At 43.4% G+C, this 17,935-nt stretch overlaps 1 protein-coding gene and 1 long non-coding RNA gene across 7 annotated transcripts in view; both read right to left on the bottom strand.

Annotated features, from left to right (window-relative positions):
- The window catches only part of SPTLC3 (serine palmitoyltransferase long chain base subunit 3), a 127,764-nt gene that overhangs the window by 18,710 nt on the left and 91,119 nt on the right, over positions 1-17,935 (bottom strand). For all 6 annotated transcript variants that reach the window (XM_082359072.1, XM_082359073.1, XM_082359069.1 and 3 more), the window contains one exon: positions 13,889-14,015. In XM_082359072.1, the coding sequence (XP_082215198.1) occupies positions 13,889-14,015 (127 nt within the window). The remainder of the gene's footprint in view (positions 1-13,888; positions 14,016-17,935) is intronic.
- Positions 276-8,082, bottom strand: LOC309612925. Its single transcript, XR_014235416.1, has 2 exons — positions 1,673-8,082; positions 276-1,297 (listed from the first exon to the last, which is right to left on the bottom strand). It is a non-coding gene; the product is annotated as an uncharacterized lncRNA (long non-coding RNA).

Below are 17,935 nucleotides of genomic sequence, written 5' to 3'. Positions count from 1 at the left end.
TTGATTTTAAGCACTTTGGACAGTGTCTGGCACACAATAAGTCCTACAAGAGTGTTGTAAAATTTTAAAAATTTGTATAAAATGGACTTCCATGTACATTTCATTTGAAAAAAAAAATTCTGTGGTTCAGAAATATTGAAAACTATTCATTTCCAGTCTTCACCAAAGACTGAACTGACTTGCTTGGATTTGCCCTCTAAGGCTGGGCCTCTGTGATCAATGGAAGTGACCTGTGGTGTCTACAGCCAATCTGGTTGTTCCTGTACCCTCCTCAGTTTCTTTTGTTTTGGTGCCTAGGACATGCCTTTTGATATTTTCTTAACCTCCAGAATTAAATAGTCACCAGAATAATGTTCATTCTCAGTATTCAAGTTGAAGCATATGACCACTGGAAATCTAACTACATAAAGTCCTATTTTATAAAAACAAAGTACATTTTAGCGACATTAACCAGTACTTAAGATGTAATCACGTGAGCTCTTAGAAAGGACTGGGCTCTTTCTGAAGAAAGAGATTCTCCACTGCTGGCTTTGAAGATGGAGGGTGTCACATGGTAAGAAATTCAAGTTTCCAGGAGCTGAGAGGGGCCCCAGCTGACAGCTGACAAGCAAACAGGGACTTCAGTCCTGCAACCCCCAGAAACTGAGTTCTGCCACCACCACACGTGAGCCTGGGAGAGGAGTGTGAACTCCAGAAAAAAGCTGCTGACACCTTGATTTCTGCCTTGCCAGGGCCTGAGCAGAGAAGAAACTGCCCAGGCTCCTGACCCCAGGAGACTGTGAGATAATAAACGGATGTCATTTGAAGCCTGAAGTTTGTCGTCATCTGTGACGTAGAAATAGAGAACTAATACATTCTGTCTAGCTCAGAGCACACGCTGGCCTTCTCCAGCCACAAATCCACCTGCTTAATCCTCCCTGGCTGTGGCTGACCTGATTTTCTCCCCAAACTTCTCCAGACAAGAGTTGGGCTGGGGTACAGCACTCCCCTGCTTTTGGGGTTTTTGCTGCTGAGCTGAAAATGAACCCGTGATGGAGAAAACAAAGATCATTGTGGAAGAGTGACTCCCCTTCACCCTCAAGATCCTGCAGCTGGAATCATGTTCTTCTCCAGTTGGACTGAACCAGCAGAGAATTCCATGTGTGCTACATCACAACTCCCCCATCTCAGACTCCATCCACACAGAGGAAACAATAGTGAAGAGGTAACTTCTGTAGGACTCATGGTGTAAAAGGATATCTTGTTTGTAGGACGGGAGGAAGGAAGTGGCCATGTTATCCTTTTGCCCCAGTGCCATCTAAAAGACAAACAGATTCTCTTTACACTCTTGCTGGGGAAATCTTTTAAGGCCTCAAAGCAAGTGCAGAATTTACTGAACTGCCATAAAATTCTACGCTTGGCTAACTCTTAAGGCGAAGTAAATGAAGGGACAGAACGTTGTGGAACATTTTTCAAGCCATTTCTGCACAACCAGACAAACTTCCCCTCCTAGCTGGGGCTCCACAGTTTGGCTAATTCTGTGTTTATTGGATGCCCATCCCCTTCCCCGCAGCATGGTCCTACAAGCACGTGAGCAGCAATAGGGCAGAGAGGCAACACCTGTCACTTTGCTTGCTGACCCCAACCTTAGGTTCCCCCCGCTACACACAAAGACCAGGTAGAACTTTCTTACCCCCCAGCACAGGTGATTAATCATGGACGGAGGCAGCCCCTCAGTTGAAAGCCAGCCGAGCGTAGCACTGCCATCTGTTCTGCGTTAGCTGTTGCTGAAAGGCCAGTGGCTTGAAACCATTTAGAAAATGCAGCCCTCCGTGCCTTCTGTCTCTTTCTCTGCCTCTCTTTGCATCTCCAGCTGGTAACCAAGTGGCAAATATATTTAGGAAGCAGTGGCTGGGTCCTCCCTCAACAATGCCATGAGCCTTGGATGCCAGGGGCCTCAGACGGCCCATTATGGGTGGGATTCTCTATGGGCTCCTCTGCATTCATGGAGGGACTTCAGAGGGACAGAACCAACGATGTGTGGTTGGGTTTAGGGGGAGAAAAGAACTTGGAGGAAGTCAATTTTGTATTCGCTGAACTCTACGACAAGGTAGATGCTGAGATGACCTTTAAAGACTCTGCGTCTAATTATCACAGTTTCATGTCCCTAACCACAGTCCTTTCTGGTTCTCACTGTCTCTTCCTCACAGAGATTCTGGGTGAAGAGTAAGTCAGTAAGAACAGCCACGAGATAAGCCTGATAGTTTGGATGGATAAGTGTAGTTTGCAGCCCCCAAAGAGCTTGCCCTGCAGAGACGCAACATCTTACAAGAGATGTTTGTGAATGGATCTCGTGTCAAATATAAACAGTAGGAAAGTGAGAAAATTCCACTCTGGAGAGTGAATTGCTGTCACCCAGTGTACTCCTTTCTTTCCCCCTTCAAAGCACTAAATCTTCCCAGTTAGTCACTCCCGTTTTTTAAACCTATCAAACTCAAGTGTAAAAATATGTGTGCCCTGTTGCAGGGACCAGAGCAAAGGTCCAAGGTCACAGCTGGAAGGTGCGGGGGCCACTTTCTCCAAGCCCATGTCGGGTTAGAAGCAGGGTCAGTCCCTCACCTGCCAATCTCATGATAAAATTTCACAAATGATCAGGATGAATGAAATAATCCAGACAAAATAATTTAAAAACGAGGCATGGTTGTATTTTCCAGTGTGAATGCATTATATTTTAAGACTCACTCTTTTTTCTTTTATCTTCAGTTTCCTCTCCAGAGGGTAAGGAAAAGAAAAATGATTGATGTTCATAAATTAATTAAGTTATCTGAAAGACCTTGCCATTTTATTCAATTCCTTCTCCTAAGAACTGAATACAAAACAGAAATATAAGCCTTTGGAAAACATTTTTATAAAATCCCAGATATGGTACAGAATGAATTATGTGGAGTGCATTTGCCCACATGTACATAACAGAAGCACACAGCTTTTAGTGCTTCCTAAAGTAGATGGAATGCTTAAAGCAATGTTGAGTAGAATCATATTTTCATATAAATTCAATCTTGATATGAAGTTGCTAGTTTTATTTTTCTACCTGGGCTTAGAATTCAGTTTTCCCTTGTGACTAGTTTACCTTGATTAGTCACATGCTGGGTGCTGATGTGATGAACATCAGAAGTTTGATACTTTTTAAAGCCTCTTAGCCTCCTTTTAGTCCGTGGTCTCAAAAGAACCAAAGTGTGGCTGGATAAGAGAGTTGGGGTGACTCAAAATAAACCCATCTGATTCAGATAACTAACCTAAATGTCCATGTGTTTAAATTGTATGTTTTAAATTGCAATTTATAATTTTCTGATAATGATGCAATTTATAATTTCCTGTCTCATCACATCCCCCCTTTCAGAAAAATGGCCTGATTTTCTGAGAGTGTGTTACTACTTCCAAAATATACATTCTCTCCTGTTCTGGCCTGACTTCCAGAGCTGTTCCAATTTCATGTCTTTTTAGCTTATTCGGGGGAAGCATTATGCCCAGGGTCCATTTTCTGTTTCCAAAAAGTACACAGCATTGGGGAATTGAGCACCATCATAATGATAATGATCTCAGTACCTGCCACGGCCTGGGACTATGTTCTACAAGAAAGAAGCAGAAGTGGTTATAGTAAAAGCCAGACTAGAAGCCCCGAGAGTCCCTATAAAAGGAAGAGATTTGTCTTCAGTCTTTTGGACTTTGTTTTTCTTTTTCCTTGAGCTACTTTTATTCCACTCCAGGTCAAGAGTTTATTTATTAAGTCAATAGAGAAAGATTGGGCAACTGTCTAAAATATACAATGTCTTCCCATAGTATACGTCCATCAGAAAGGCTGGGGAAAGAATTTCCTGGGCTGAGGTTAAGTCCTGTGGTAAAGACTGGCTGGCTATTCACCAATCCCATTTCCCCCTCCTAGGCAGGTGGTTAACTTCATTTCCCAGGATGCTTTGTGGTTAGGTAAGGTCCTGTGACTGAGTCACAGCAATAGGATGTAGGCAGAAACAAAACATACCATTCCAGTTATGGCCTCTGAAAACTTCACACACACGAACCTCTTTGCTCCTCACCCCTTTGATGGCAACCTTGGAAGCCATAAGTTGGAGGAGCCACAAGATGGAAGGAGGCTGGGTTTACACCCATTTTGGGCTCTATATGAGCAACAAAAAAATGTCTACTGTGTTATATGTTGGAGTTTGTTACAACAACTAATTAATCTTAACTAATACCGACCTTGTAAGAAAGATACCATGAAAAATTTTCAAGGATTCAAAATCCTAACGCCCTTTTACTTTTCATTGGCTAAATGGTGCCCTGGTAAAGGGAAACTCTAATTTTTCAGTGTTACTTTTATTTTTTCAACCTCTCATTACTAGTCACCAAATAATGTCATGAAAACGTGAAGTCTCTTGATTGAAAAAGACCCTAAGTGCAAATCATCATTAAGATGGAGGAGAGGAGGGGAGGAGGTCCCTCCAACATACTCAGTGGAAAATGCCATTTTGGATGCTTAAGAACACCTGCTCGCCTCTGTTTTGGAAATGTACTTCAACTCGGACAGAGAGGATCAGCTGGTGCCCAGTCTTTGCTGATTACTGTGTGAGTCAAATGCATTTATGAGATTTGGATGGTGTCTCCCTAGGAAACCTTAAGTGAGGGATTCAGCTAACTGCTTGGATAATTAAAGGAAAAACTCCATTTTTGCTTCTGCTATTTGGTAGCAATGGCTTGAATTATCTGGCTTACTCACCTCTATATTAGATGGTGTCTAGACAAAGCCTTAGCATATGTAATAATGTGAAACCATTCATTTCTCAAAAGAATAGGAAAGGAACTCTACATTTTGGCTTATGCATATATCTACCAAGGAAGTGATTATAACTCCAGTATTTGAACCAAAATAATTCCGTAAGTAACCTCTAAAGAAATGATACTGTAGTTGTTTATAGAGAGTGATTAGAATTCAAGCCTTGTCCAGGAGATCTGCTTAGTCCCAAATTCGGTCATTCAGTTTTCATTCATTTGCATATTTGATGCTTAAGGCACAATTAATTAATTAATCACTACCAATTTGGAGGACTGAATTCAGGTGTGTGTGACTAACATAAGAGCCAAAGATTTCATGAGACAGAGGAAGGAAGGATTATTTCTTGACTGTGGCCACTGTGAGAGGACTTAGAAGGCTGAACAGAGATTCAGGAGATAAAGAATGGGTGTAGTGGGTTTGTGGGGAGAGATGAGAATCTTCTAGATAGACGGAATACCAATTGGTGGTACCAATGCCTTATGAATAGTTGCTGTGATATGGCCAAACCTTACACTGAATGGGATCATTCATTCAGCCAACATATACTGCTTGAAGTTGGGGACAGTGTCCCTGCCCTCATGTGACTTGTATTCTCCTGGGGAGACAGAAAATAACCAAGGAAACAAGTACATAATTCCAGGTGGTGGTAAGTGCTATGAAGGAAAATGGTGCAGAATAAGGGAGTAGATAGAGTCGTCCACAAGGGAGGGGGTGATATTTTAGAAAGGGTGGTTAAGGATGGTCTCTCTGGGTTGGTGGCAGGTGCTAGAAAGGTCACTCCAGCATGAACCCCCATTCCAAGCTGTCCTGAGTCCAGATTTCACCTGGTCTCCAAGCTTGGGTATGAGCCTGTTCTGAGAGGTGAGCTGGAGTAGCAGAAAATACAAGGGCAACTGTGTCCAGGCTCGGGAACAAGGAAGGGCTGGGTGGTGGTCAAGGGGTGAAAAATGAGGGAAGGTGGAAGCTGCTGGAAATCAGAGAGGACTCCAATTGTTTTCTTTGATTTTGACTTATCTGTGTTTTTGAACATGATCTGAGCTTCATCCACTAACAGAATGCATCCCCCCTTTTCCACTGCTGTTCCTTTTTGCACAGAAACCACAGTGATCTTTAACCCCTCAGATATTCTCAGGGACTAGAACCAGGGATTTTGCAGTGAAGGGACAGAATACTCAGTTTTAATTTTAGAATGGTCAATGTCACCATAAAGTAGTGACACCGTGATATAACCAAATGCACATTTAAAAGACATCACCTCCCCAGTTCAGGAATGGAGAGCCTCGCTACCCCAGAAGCTGATACTCAGAAGAAAAAGAAGAGCGATCCCATTAGCTGAGGGTCTTCACTCCTCAGTCTCACCAAAGGCAGCATGAGATGTGCAAGCAGAATTCTAGGGCCGAAGTAACAGCTTCTTCACAGATGGAATGTTTTGAATACCTCTCAAGTCATGCAAGAAATAAAAAAAAAAAAAAAAACCTCACAAAGTTAGTGTGAGGAGGCCCTCTGTTGCGGAGCATGTCTATTTAATACTTCCTCCTCAGATCTTGGGCTCATCACAATTCTGATTTTCTAAAGGGCAAAGGAAGCTCAGCTTGAGGCAAAATTCCTGTACTGGCACAATGGCTGGGGTACTTAGCTCTAATTTTCGAGTCAGTTTCCCCATCCTTCTCTTATTGGCCTTCCTGCTACAGTTCACCAAAGCCTACGTCTCCATATTGAAATATTGAAAGTGGAGAATTAAGGAAATTATCTGGATAATCCCTAAGATGATTGAGGAAGGATGATGGTAATACTATTTGTCTCATCTTTTTGTAGCAATAATCCCAGAATACTATATTCAGAAAATATATTAAATTAAAAAGGAAAAACAGCCTATTGCATTCCATCCTGTCAAATTCCTATATTTTTTGAGTATCCTGTATAGCTAATTCCTTTATTTCCAGGAAGAACACAATTCATTATTCCATCTTGATTTTACCTTTAGTTTTTCTCTACCTATACAATATCCAGACACGTCCCCCACCCTGCCACCCAGAAACTCCTTCTGTTTACAGGCAAAGAGGGACAAGTGTGACTTTGAAGAAAAATAGAAAATTCTATTTTTCTTAACTTTATTGCTTAAGCATAAGAGATTTTATTAGCAATGATGAAGGTGTATTCCACTGAAGTTGGATATTACATGTTAGGAATTGGAACTCTGTATTTACTTTCACTTGTAAGTAATTTCCACTACTCTTTTCCTCTCTAGGGAAACACTACTGACTACTCAATGATAAACAAATCAAATATTTCCATGCATATGATAGCAAAAAACGGTTTTGTGATTCACAACGTTGGTGATTATCCCATCAGCCTAGCACTGAAGTAACAGTAGGAAAAGTTGATGAAATCACAGAGATTCTTTTTCCTAGAGCCATTTTGGTCAGATAAGGACTGCCTTAGCCAATGGAGTGATCTATTGCCTGTTCTGAAGTGGAGAAGTTTTCGTCACCTTTTCAGGAGACACTGGTACAGGCTCAAGTTTGAGAAGCACGTTTCTACATCACAGAAAAGAAAAAAGGGGGCATACATGTGCAGAGGGGAATGTAAAGAGAGCAGAGGATGGAATTCTGGCAAATGCAAATGGGGAAGAAGAACTAGCAGAGAAGGGGAGGAAGAACAGACAGATAAATACAAGAGAACCAGAAAAGAACAGCATCTTCCACAACTAAGGGAAGACTGTTCTCAAGGAGAGAGGATGAGGTGGAAAGGTCAGTCAAGTTCAGCTGGAAAAGGACTAAAACAGGGTCGGTGGGCAGCGGCGACCTCTGAGGGAACAGAGTCCATGGAAATGGGCAGAGGATGAGGGCTGATGGCGGAGGGGGAGGAGTAGGGGGAACAGGCAGACGGCCATTCTTCTGAGAAGACTTGCAGCAATGGAAGGTGTGCGACTTGACAGCTATTGAAACAGAAGGGGTGAGGGGAGGCTTTTTACAATGAAGGAGATGAACAGATTCCTGGTTGAGAAAGGGGGCTGGTGCCTTTAGAAGGTGGGAAGGGAGAGAATCAAGCACAGAGATGTGGAAGAGATAAGGGTCGTTTATTTGCTGAGCTAAGAGGGAAAGAGAGAAGGATTCAACAAATATTTGTTGAGAACTTGTCATTGCCAGGCACTGTTCTCGGTGTCAGGAACAAGACAGACAAAATGCTTGTTCTCCTGGAGTTTACATCCTAGTGGGAAACCAGAAAATAAGCAGATACGTATATAATTTGTCAGGTGCTCATAAATGCTACTAAGACTGAAGCAAGGGCTTCCCCGGTGGCGCAGTGGTTGAGAGTCTGCCTGCCAATGCAGGGGACGCGGGTTCGAGCCCTGGTCTGGGAGGATCCCACATGCCGCGGAGCGACTGGGCCCGTGAGCCACAACTGCTGAGCCTGCGTGTCTGGGGCCTGTGCTCCACAGCAGGAGAGGCCGCGATAGTGAGAGGCCCGCGCGCCGCGATGAGGAGTGGCCCCCACTTGCCGCAACTATAGAAAGCCCTCGCACAGAAACGAAGACCCAACACAGCCATAAATAAATTAATTAATTAATTAAAAAAAAAAAAAAAAGACTGAAACAAGGTGAGGAGAATTAGAGGGACAAGAAGGGGTGTGCAATTAAGGATACAGCTCCTCCTCTCATAAGGCTGATTTTGAGCAAAGATGTGAGGAAAGTGAGGGAGTGGGCTATGCATGTGTTGGCTGGACATGATGTTCTAGAAAGGCCAGCAAGTGCAAAGACCCTTTGTGGGAGCTGTTCTCTGCATTCTAGGAAAACAAGTATGCCAGCTACTTGGAGTGGACCAAGCAAGGGAAAGAGTGGTGGGAAATATGGAAGACCACATCAGGAGAAGCCCAGAAGGCCAAAGTCTGGACTTTACACTGAGAAAAATGGAAAACAATGAAAAGTTCTGAGTGAAGGGGTGATATGGTCTGGGTTACATTTTTTTAAAAGATAATTTTGGCTTCTGTGTGGAGAACAAGTCATAAAATGGCAAGAGTGGGGAGTGGAGATCATTCCAGTGATCCAGGTGAGAGGTGATGGAGGTGGTGGTGGAGAGGGTGAGAAGGGACCTGATTCCTGGGATATGTCAAAGGAAGTGCTGCAGGATTTGCTGATGGAGTAGGTGAGGCCTGAGAGACAGGAAGATTCCAGGGTGCATAAAAACTATTGGAAAAATTAGAGAAGGAAAGGGAGAAAGCAGATGAGTTAAAAATAGTAGTAATTTTCACCTTTATTGGGTGCTTACTATGCATCAAGCATCATGCTAAGTTCATTATCTACATTACATCACTTAATCCTCCCTACAACCCCAGTTTACAATGAAGGAACTGAAGCTAACAGAGGGTAAGCAACTTGCCATTCATGGAGCAAGTGGGAGGTAGAGGACCGGGCCCCATGAAGTCTGGCTGCAAAGCACGCACCCTAAACCCTCCACGCAATACAACTTCTATTTTCTCTGAGAAGTGAAAGGTTACCCAGAGTTAGGGGACAGAGAGCCCAAACTGGGGGTTCAAAAAGAATGTTGACTGATTAATTGAAAAATATGCATCAAAGATTTAAATAAATAATAAGACAATTGTTGACGATGCTTTCTTTAGGGGAGTGGCTGGTGTCTCTTGGGCCTCACCCTCCTGCCTGGACCATGTCTTGATGAAGAAAATGACAGAGCTGCCATCTTTCTGGACCTCTTCAAAAGTGGTGTTCATCACTGAGGTAACCCCATCACTGAGTCATCCCTTCAGCTGCCACAACTGGTGTGGGACTGACTCCCAGCTCCCAGTCCTATGAGATAAACATTCCCTCCATCTTGGTGCCTTTCAAGGCTCCTTGTTTAGCATAAATGCTGAAATCGAGTGGGTCTGCAAGATGGAAATTGAGTCATGGCATATTTATTAAGCTGAGCACTTGGCTTGGCACTCAGAGGGACACCAAATGAATTTATGACACAGCTCTTGCCCTTGAAGGGCTTACAGCACTGGTTTGGCTGGGGGACCACCCAACATCCATTAGGATGGAGAAGCCAAATCTCCACTTTGCATTCATTGTGCTGCACGAAGTGACAGGCCAGGAGATGAGAAGGGCCTCGGTGCCTGTGGAAGGCCTGGGTAGCTTGCAGCCCCTCAGATTGTGGTGCATTAACTCCACGAGCAGCCTGGCTGCAGAGTCAAGGTGGCTGTTTGTGCATAAACATTGTCATTTCACTGGGACTGCTATTTCATCTTTGAATCTTGGCTTCAAAGAACGCTGACCTTATTCCTGTAGTCTGCCTTTCTTTGAAGCGTATGGCTTTGCCTTGCAGATTAAAGTGAAGACATTCATCATGCAACAGATCTGGCCAACCGCTCCCCAAACTCAACCCAAAACAAAGCCTTGAAAGGCTCCAATCACAGCGGCAGGGGAGCAGCCGAAGATCAAGGCTCGGAGCGGGGTGTTTTCTCAGATCCCATAAGGCAGCTCGACGAAGTGCAGCCCTTTTAGCTTTGGGCAACTTTACCCTGAGAGTTGGTCTATCTCTGCAGAAAGGGGTGAGTTACTGCAACGTTCCCAACCAGACTTGTTTATCTTATTTAAAGCAGGCATTGTTGTCAATGAGGCCAGTGTGATGATTCATTGTGTGCTTTTGAATTCTTCAAAAGCCATGTCAGGCTGAACTATCTGAAACTTGGCTGATGATTCTGTCAGTTTTCTTTTTTATCACTTTCTTTTGTTTGTTCCTTTGAAAAGAAACTGTCCAATCTTTCTCCCTGATTCCTCTTAACTTGACTCTGAGAACACAGACTGGACACGTATCCTTCTCTCATTTCTTTCTTTTTTCTCTTAAGATGGCAAGAAGAGTGAAGTGAGACCCTTTAACTGGGAGGTTAAAAATAATGACCAGGCAATTCTTTAATTATAAGGCAGGAGAGAGAACCAAGGGAAATATCTCTCCCCTCAGAGGAAGAAAAACTGATAATAGATAGCTATCAAAGTTCTTATGATCATGTCTTTAAATGTAACTTTTCTGCAGATCTTTTTGGTCAGATAAACAGAGTGAGTTCTGTCTGTGATGAAGTGGTAAAGCCATCCAGAGGCGGGAAGGAAAAGATTGTCAAGTTGGGGACATGTTAATCAACGGATGCTGATAATATATACACTACAGGGCTTAAGAAATTAGTGATCTTTATTAAGACATAGGCTAATTTTCAGGGTAACTTTTTTCTAGTTATTCATCTTGAAAATATGACCAATGGATAATTCTGGTCATCATAGGACAATTCATTTAACTGGCATTTTAGCTTTAGTCTCAAATAATTGTTTTCCATTAAGAAATGCACATAGTCAAGAAGATCATTAAGATGACTTTGCGAGAGTTCCAGTGGTTCCGGACCAGTTTTTTCACACAACTGGACAGCTCATGTGGGAATGGAGACAGGTCTATTTTGAGTTTTGGCTTTAGAAGGTTGAAAGATATCTGCTTATTCATATCTATATCCATATCTCTTAATTTACCACCACCATTTCCCCAAATTCAGGTGGGCCATGTGACTAGTTTTGGCCAATGGATGGTAAGCAAGGTGATATGTCACTTCCAGGCTGATGTTCTTTCTCTCTACCATGGTGACTGTGGAGGCCAGGTGCTGAGATGGCCAAGCCTCAAGTTCGCAGAAGCCTGAGTCACTTCCTACAGAGAGGAGGTGGGCAGGGAGATGTCCGATTTGTATTAGATCTGGTATTAGATCTGTGAGCAAGAAATAAACCTCGATTCAGTTAAGTCACTGAGATTCTCAAGGTTTATTTGTTACACTGGCATAATTTAGCTTATCCTGACTAATCCAGGACCTTGAAGGAAATCTAGTCTTACCTCACTTGCATCACAAGAATCCTTCCTACAGCTTCTCCAAGACATAGTCCAAATACTTCTTGAACACCTCAGGAATAATACCAAGTAATGTAGTAAGCAATTATACAAGGCTTACTATTGATGGAATTGTTTTCAGTCATAATGAAGCATTTTATATGTCTTATTTTACCTAATTCTCACAAAACCCTTAGTTCATCAATATCCCTTTCCTTATTTTACAGCTGGAAGAACTGAAGCACAGACAAGTAACTTGCTCAGGGTTGAGCAGATCAGTGAAATCACTTGCCTAAGACCACACAGCAAGTTAAGTAGTATCCCAGGAGTCAAGTCCAGGCAGCTGCTTTCAGTTTATGCCTTAAGCATTGCACCATGGATGGACTGGATTCGCATTTCCTTTTTTTTTTTTTTTAATAGATCTTTATTGGAGTATAATTGCTTCACAATACTGTGTTAGCTTCTGTTGTACAAAAGTGAATCAGCCATATGCATACATATATCCCCATATCCCCTCCCTCTTGAGCCTCCCTCCCACCCTCCCTATCTCACCCCTCTAGGTCCTCGCAAAGCAAAAGAGAAAAACAAATACCACATGCTAACGCATATATATAGAATCTAAAAAAAAAAAAAAAAAATGGTACTGATGAACCTAGTGGCAGGGCAGGAATAAAGATGTAGACATAGAGAATGGACTTAAGGACACGGGGAAGGGGAGGGGAAAGTTGAGGCGAAGTGAGAGTAGCATCGACATATATACACTACCAAATGTAAAATAGTTAGCTAGTGGGAAGCAGCAGCATAGCACGGGGAGATCAGCTCGGTGCTTTGCGACGAATTTCTTTTTCACACGGACTATTCAATAAGACACAGAATCATAAATCCCAAAAGACGTGGCTGGAAATGACCTGAGAGGTCAGTCAATCATTGCATTTTACATAGAGGAACAAAGTCACCCTCCATGCCATTTTCTTGCTTTAGTGAAAAAGAAAAGTCTATCCTTTTCAACCCAGTGACCTGAGGAGCACGGGGGCTCAGTGGAAGGGCTTCAGGGACCATTGGTTTGGAGGTAGGTAGAGACACTACGTCATCCGGACCAGCCTTGTTTTAATCTGTTGTATATATGGTAGGCTTCTGGGTAAAATGTGTATGTGAATAAAGTATTCTGCTGTTTTAATAAAATTGAAAAATGATGGATCTCTCCATATTTCTACTGAAATAGTAGGCTTGGAACATTGCACTAGACAGTATAGGGTTTCACATCAGCTGAGAGGTGGGTCAGGGCACACGGATTGTATAGTCCAGTGAGCAGGTCTGAGGCCAGGGTAATTTGCTGCTTCTACAAACACACTCACTAGATTGCCTGACAGCAAGAACTGCCCTAGTCATCACTGTCCCCCATTGTGATAAATAGTAGAAGCTCTATAAACTGTATATGAAAGATGGAGAGTTCCAAGAGCCTTTGATGAAACCATTTTTCAAAAAAAAGGTTAAGCTCATTTGAGTTGAACAAAGTAGCACACCTTGGCTGTGGTGATCCAACATCAAAGAAATGGGTGGTAAGTTATCGTTGTGAGTGTTTTGTCCATATATTCTTAAATGGGCAGTGGTGAATTTCTTCTCCCCAGCTCCTGGCTGGTAATGAATGAATGAATGAATGAATGATGAGATAGATGGGTGGGTGGATGAAAAAAATGAATATTAAATTGACTAGTTTGTTCCCAGGGAAACACAAGTGACAGTTCCAAGGAAGCACAGGCAAACACACACCAAGTGTGGCTTCATAAACAAAATTATCCACATTTGCTGATCACATTAAGAGGTGAATTCGAAAGTTTTCATTGCTTTAAAAGAGCATCCTCTGCTTTTTTGTGTGCTGACGGCAGTTCTAGTACATTTATGTACTCTGTACTATTATGTATTATGTACTATTGATGTGCATATGGCTTGATTTACAAATTGGTTAAGACAAATGTGCACAGGGACTTCCCTGGCGATCCAGTGGTTAAGACTCTGCACTTCCACTGCAGGGGGCATGGGTTCAATCCCTGGTCTGGGAACTAAGATCCCACATGGCACGCAATGTGGCCAAAAAAAGAAAAAAAAAAAAAAAGACAGAAATGTATATTTGAAAAGGGGGGAGTTGATGGGGCAGAAGGGAGACAGGGAGAGGTCTAGGAAAGGAATTCACGGGAGATTTGCTTGCTGCAGACCCTCTTACCTTGCGTGGTCCCATCTAGTCCCATGATGAGTTTCATTGCTCTGATGATTTGCTCTGCTATCGGGGGGCTCATGGAGGTGGCATAAGCAGCGCTATGTGAGTGAGCCCGTAAATAATCCACAAGGTCCTTTAATAGAGGAGAGAAATCCAAAAAGAAGGCAAATAAATCTCAGTGTTGGTGGCCCCATCTCCACCCATCATAGCACAAGACATTTGATTCTCGAATGTGGTCTGATTTTCAATGGGCATCACCAAACTCTTTATTTTTTCTATCCCTTCTTCTTAGTCTCTCCCTAAACAACCTAGGAGGTATATAAAAATGGGATGCTGCAAATTTGGAGTTGAGTTCTATAAGGCAAAACCAGATGTGTAAAGGAAAAGTGGTTTCCTAGACATTTATTTGGGTACCTAGCCCATACGAGCACTGGTTTAGTATTCAGGAGAGTCCAAAGAAAAATCCGGGATGTGTTTTTTGCCCTTGAGCATATTACATTAGCTTGTGCTCGTGGAGGAGTAATGGCAGGAAAAATAACAAGACATGCAGACCAGTTTATGCAGCAGGGCTACCAGATGGCCGAGGAAGGAGAGGGGATATTACCAGCGGGAGTAGATAAGGGAGGCTCTAGTGAGGAAGTAGCATTAAGTCTTGAAGAAAGAAGACAGACAAAGATAAAAAGAAAACTTTCAGGAGAAGGGAGCAGCAGAAGGGAGAGGAGAGATATTAAACCAGTGTGGAGGTGAGGACCAGATAAACTCTAGTTGTGCCTTGAGCAGGAGACAACTATTGGGATTTGTGTGTAACCCTATTTGAAGCGCTGACCCATGCAGGATGCTGGTCCGTACAGTGGTAGGAATGATTCTCTACCTGCATGTCTGACCCTTGAGGCCAAACCTGAGGTTCCAGGTAAGCATGCTGAGAGCCTGAAGAAGCTCCAATCACCTCATTCTACAGCGATGGTGGGGGACTCAGAGCTGGTACATGGAGGCACTCAGCCCTGGCCAGGCAGACCATCCATTGGCCCACCTGTCCTGACTCATAGCCCAGGACCCTCGGGGTTGTCCTGCAGAAAAGCTAGTGGGCCCATAGGGGCTCTGCATTAGCAGTGGGGTCTGTAAAGCATCAGCCACCTTCTCTTCCAGGATAATGAGACAGCTTAGGATCCCACTTAGGATCTACTCTGACCATTCCCTGGAAGATGAACTGGGGAGAGCTCTGCTTTGAGCAGGTCCATCTCGTCCTAACTCCCCTTCACCTGCCACATCCACTCCCACCTCTGCGCCTGGGACTGTGCCCGCCCGTCACTTTTCTCCCTTGGGTTATGGGTGTCGTGTTTGCTCCCAACCATGGGTCGTTACCCAAGCATTTAAAACGTATATAGTTTTTCTTCCTATGAACTACTAACTAAAGTTAATAGGTAAGTAAGTAGAGAGTACCTAAAGTTACTATGAACTTTCCTAAACGTTCATAGTAAAGTGAGTGGCCTGCCTTACAGGTGGTTGGTGACATGATGCCTCTACCTGGCCCACAGGCTTGCTTCCCCGACTTCCTTTCTCCTTCATTTCACACTCTTCATTCATTTTTGTTGGTTTGTTTCTTCTTTTCCTTCCCCATCGCTTCTACTCTGGTTCCCTCTCTCTTTTTTTTTTTTTTTTTAACATCTTTGTTGGAGTATAATTGCTTTACAATGGTGTGTTAGTTTCTGCTTTATAATAAAGTGAATCAGTTATACGTATACATATATCCCCATATCTCTTCCCCCTTGTGTCTCCCTCCCTCCCACCCTCCCTATCCCACCCCTCTAGGTGGTCACAAATCACCGAGCTGATCTCCCTGTTCTATGCGGCTGCTTCCCACTAGCTATCAATTTTACATTTGGTAGTGTATATATGTCCATGCCACTCTCTCACTTTGTCCCAGCTTACCCTTCCCCCTCCCCGTGTCCTCAAGTCCATTCTCTAGTAGGTCTGCATCTTTAGTTCCCTCTCTTTAATTATTTTAATTTTAAATTCTCCATTCAAATCCTTTTTCTTTCCATTTCTAAGTATTTCTTTCCTTCCTTTCTCTCTCCTTTCTTCCCTCCCTCCCTTCCTTCCTTTCTTCTTTCCTCCCTCCTGCCCTTCTTCCTCCCTCCCTTCCTTCCTTCCCTTCCCCTCCTTCTCTCCCTATCCCCCGCCTCTTCCCTCCTTCCATCTTTCCATTCAGCAAGTTTGTACAAGGATGTGCTCTGGGCTATGTTCTGAATGCAGGAGCCCAAGAAGAGGAGGAGGATAGAAAGCCTAGTCCCTGGCAGCCATTCTCCACTTACATTAAAATCAAAATTAAATTTCTGTCCTTTATTTTGTTTAGTGAATCTCATAAAAACAGCGTTTTCACTGTATCTGAGGAGGATGTGTGTGACGTTGGCCTGACTGAAGGCACTGGCCACATGGTATCCAGGAGGTTCACTTTGAGGATGGAGGATGTGGTGGGAGGGTCAGGGAGAGAGAGGCGGTCATTTTCCAGAGTAGCCGCAGCCAAGCTGCTCTTCACAATCCTCCTTGAGCAGCAGCAGGTGTTTTCTTTCTCTGCTGAGAGCTGGTGCCTTCCAGCAGGGTGCTGGGGAAGCCAGTGAAGAGGGAGCGGGTGGGATGTAGGAAATGGGATGATGGGGCTCATGTGGTCAGGAAAGAGCTGTTTTGAGGAGATGATCTGACCTGGAAGGATGGGTAGATTTGGATAGAGGAGGGGAGAGGCATGGACACGTGCTGAAATTAGTAATAAAGATGGCATCTTAATCAGCACAGGATGGAGGAGTCAAATGGGGGCAGAGGGAGAAGCTAGTGCCTCCAAGAAAAGGTGATGAGGGGTTGTTCCCTCGAGGGGAGTTCTGACCGCAGAGTTACAAGACAGGCTGTTGAGACTAGATCACTTGGGTTCAAATCCTGGCTCTGCCACTTACTGATATGTGACCATGGGCAAGTTACTAAGCCTCTCTGTGCCTTAGTCTTCTTCTCTGAAAAATGAGATAATGGTAATACTTAACTCAGGGTCCTTGTGAGGATTCAATGAGTTAATACATACACAGTGCTTAAAAAGCATCTGGTACATATTGAATACCTGATGCTGTTGGCAATTATTGTTAATGGACTGCCATCTCAGAGATTCTTAACACTGGGAGCATGGGTTGGGAGGAGGGGATCAAAATATAAAAACTTCTTACAGTGTCTTTGTTCCAGCTCCCTTGTAATGCTGTAAGGTTACATAACTGCATGTTGGTAGACCCGGGCATCAAACCAAAGATTTTCAGCCCAGCACTTCCTCCATCCTTATTGGGTGGTTAACAGTAGGAGCGAAAAGGAAAAGAGAGGCATTCTAAAGAAAGGAGAACCCAGATCTGATGGCAGATTGCATGACTGCAAAGATGGTAGAGCTGACAGTTCATTGATAGACCCAGAGCTGATATTCACCGGCTGCTTGAAGCTCCATTTTAAGAATTTTATGTGTATTTTACATGTATATTTACATGTATTAACTCAGCTTCACAATAATGCTATGAGATAGGTATTATTTTAATCTCCATCTTACAGGTGGCATCACTGAGTCATGGAACAGGTCAGAAAATTATCCAACTAAAAAGTGCAAAAAGTGGCTGGATAACAAGGATTTGGACCCAAAGAGTCTGTCCCGAGATTACCGCCCCCCCGCACCCCCCTTAGCTCTGCACTGTATTACTTCTTCAGACCAGAGGAGTTGGCTTGGCATGGGGTGGGGAATGGCCCAGGGAGCACAGAGAAGACCACCTTCACTGCTACTTATCCCTGTGGTGCTTTCCCTAATCCACAGAGATTGCACCCCTGGAGGAGGAGGGGAAGAGGAGAATTCCTAATATACTCAAGTGTTCATAGTTCTAAACCACAGATTGAATTGTATCAGTCTCAAAATGTTTCCTGTCTATTACATTTATTTCTCCAAAGAAACTGTAACCTCCTTGAGAGTAGGGAACTGAGTTATATACTTTATTATACACTCTCTTATAATCCATAGTGGTGGGTACTTAGTGGGGTTCT

This window comes from Balaenoptera borealis (genome assembly GCF_965194805.1).
Source record: "Balaenoptera borealis genome assembly, chromosome: 16".
NCBI lineage: Eukaryota > Metazoa > Chordata > Mammalia > Artiodactyla > Balaenopteridae > Balaenoptera > Balaenoptera borealis.
Note: the sequence above shows the minus strand (reverse complement) of the source record. Positions and strands in the feature narration are given on the sequence as shown.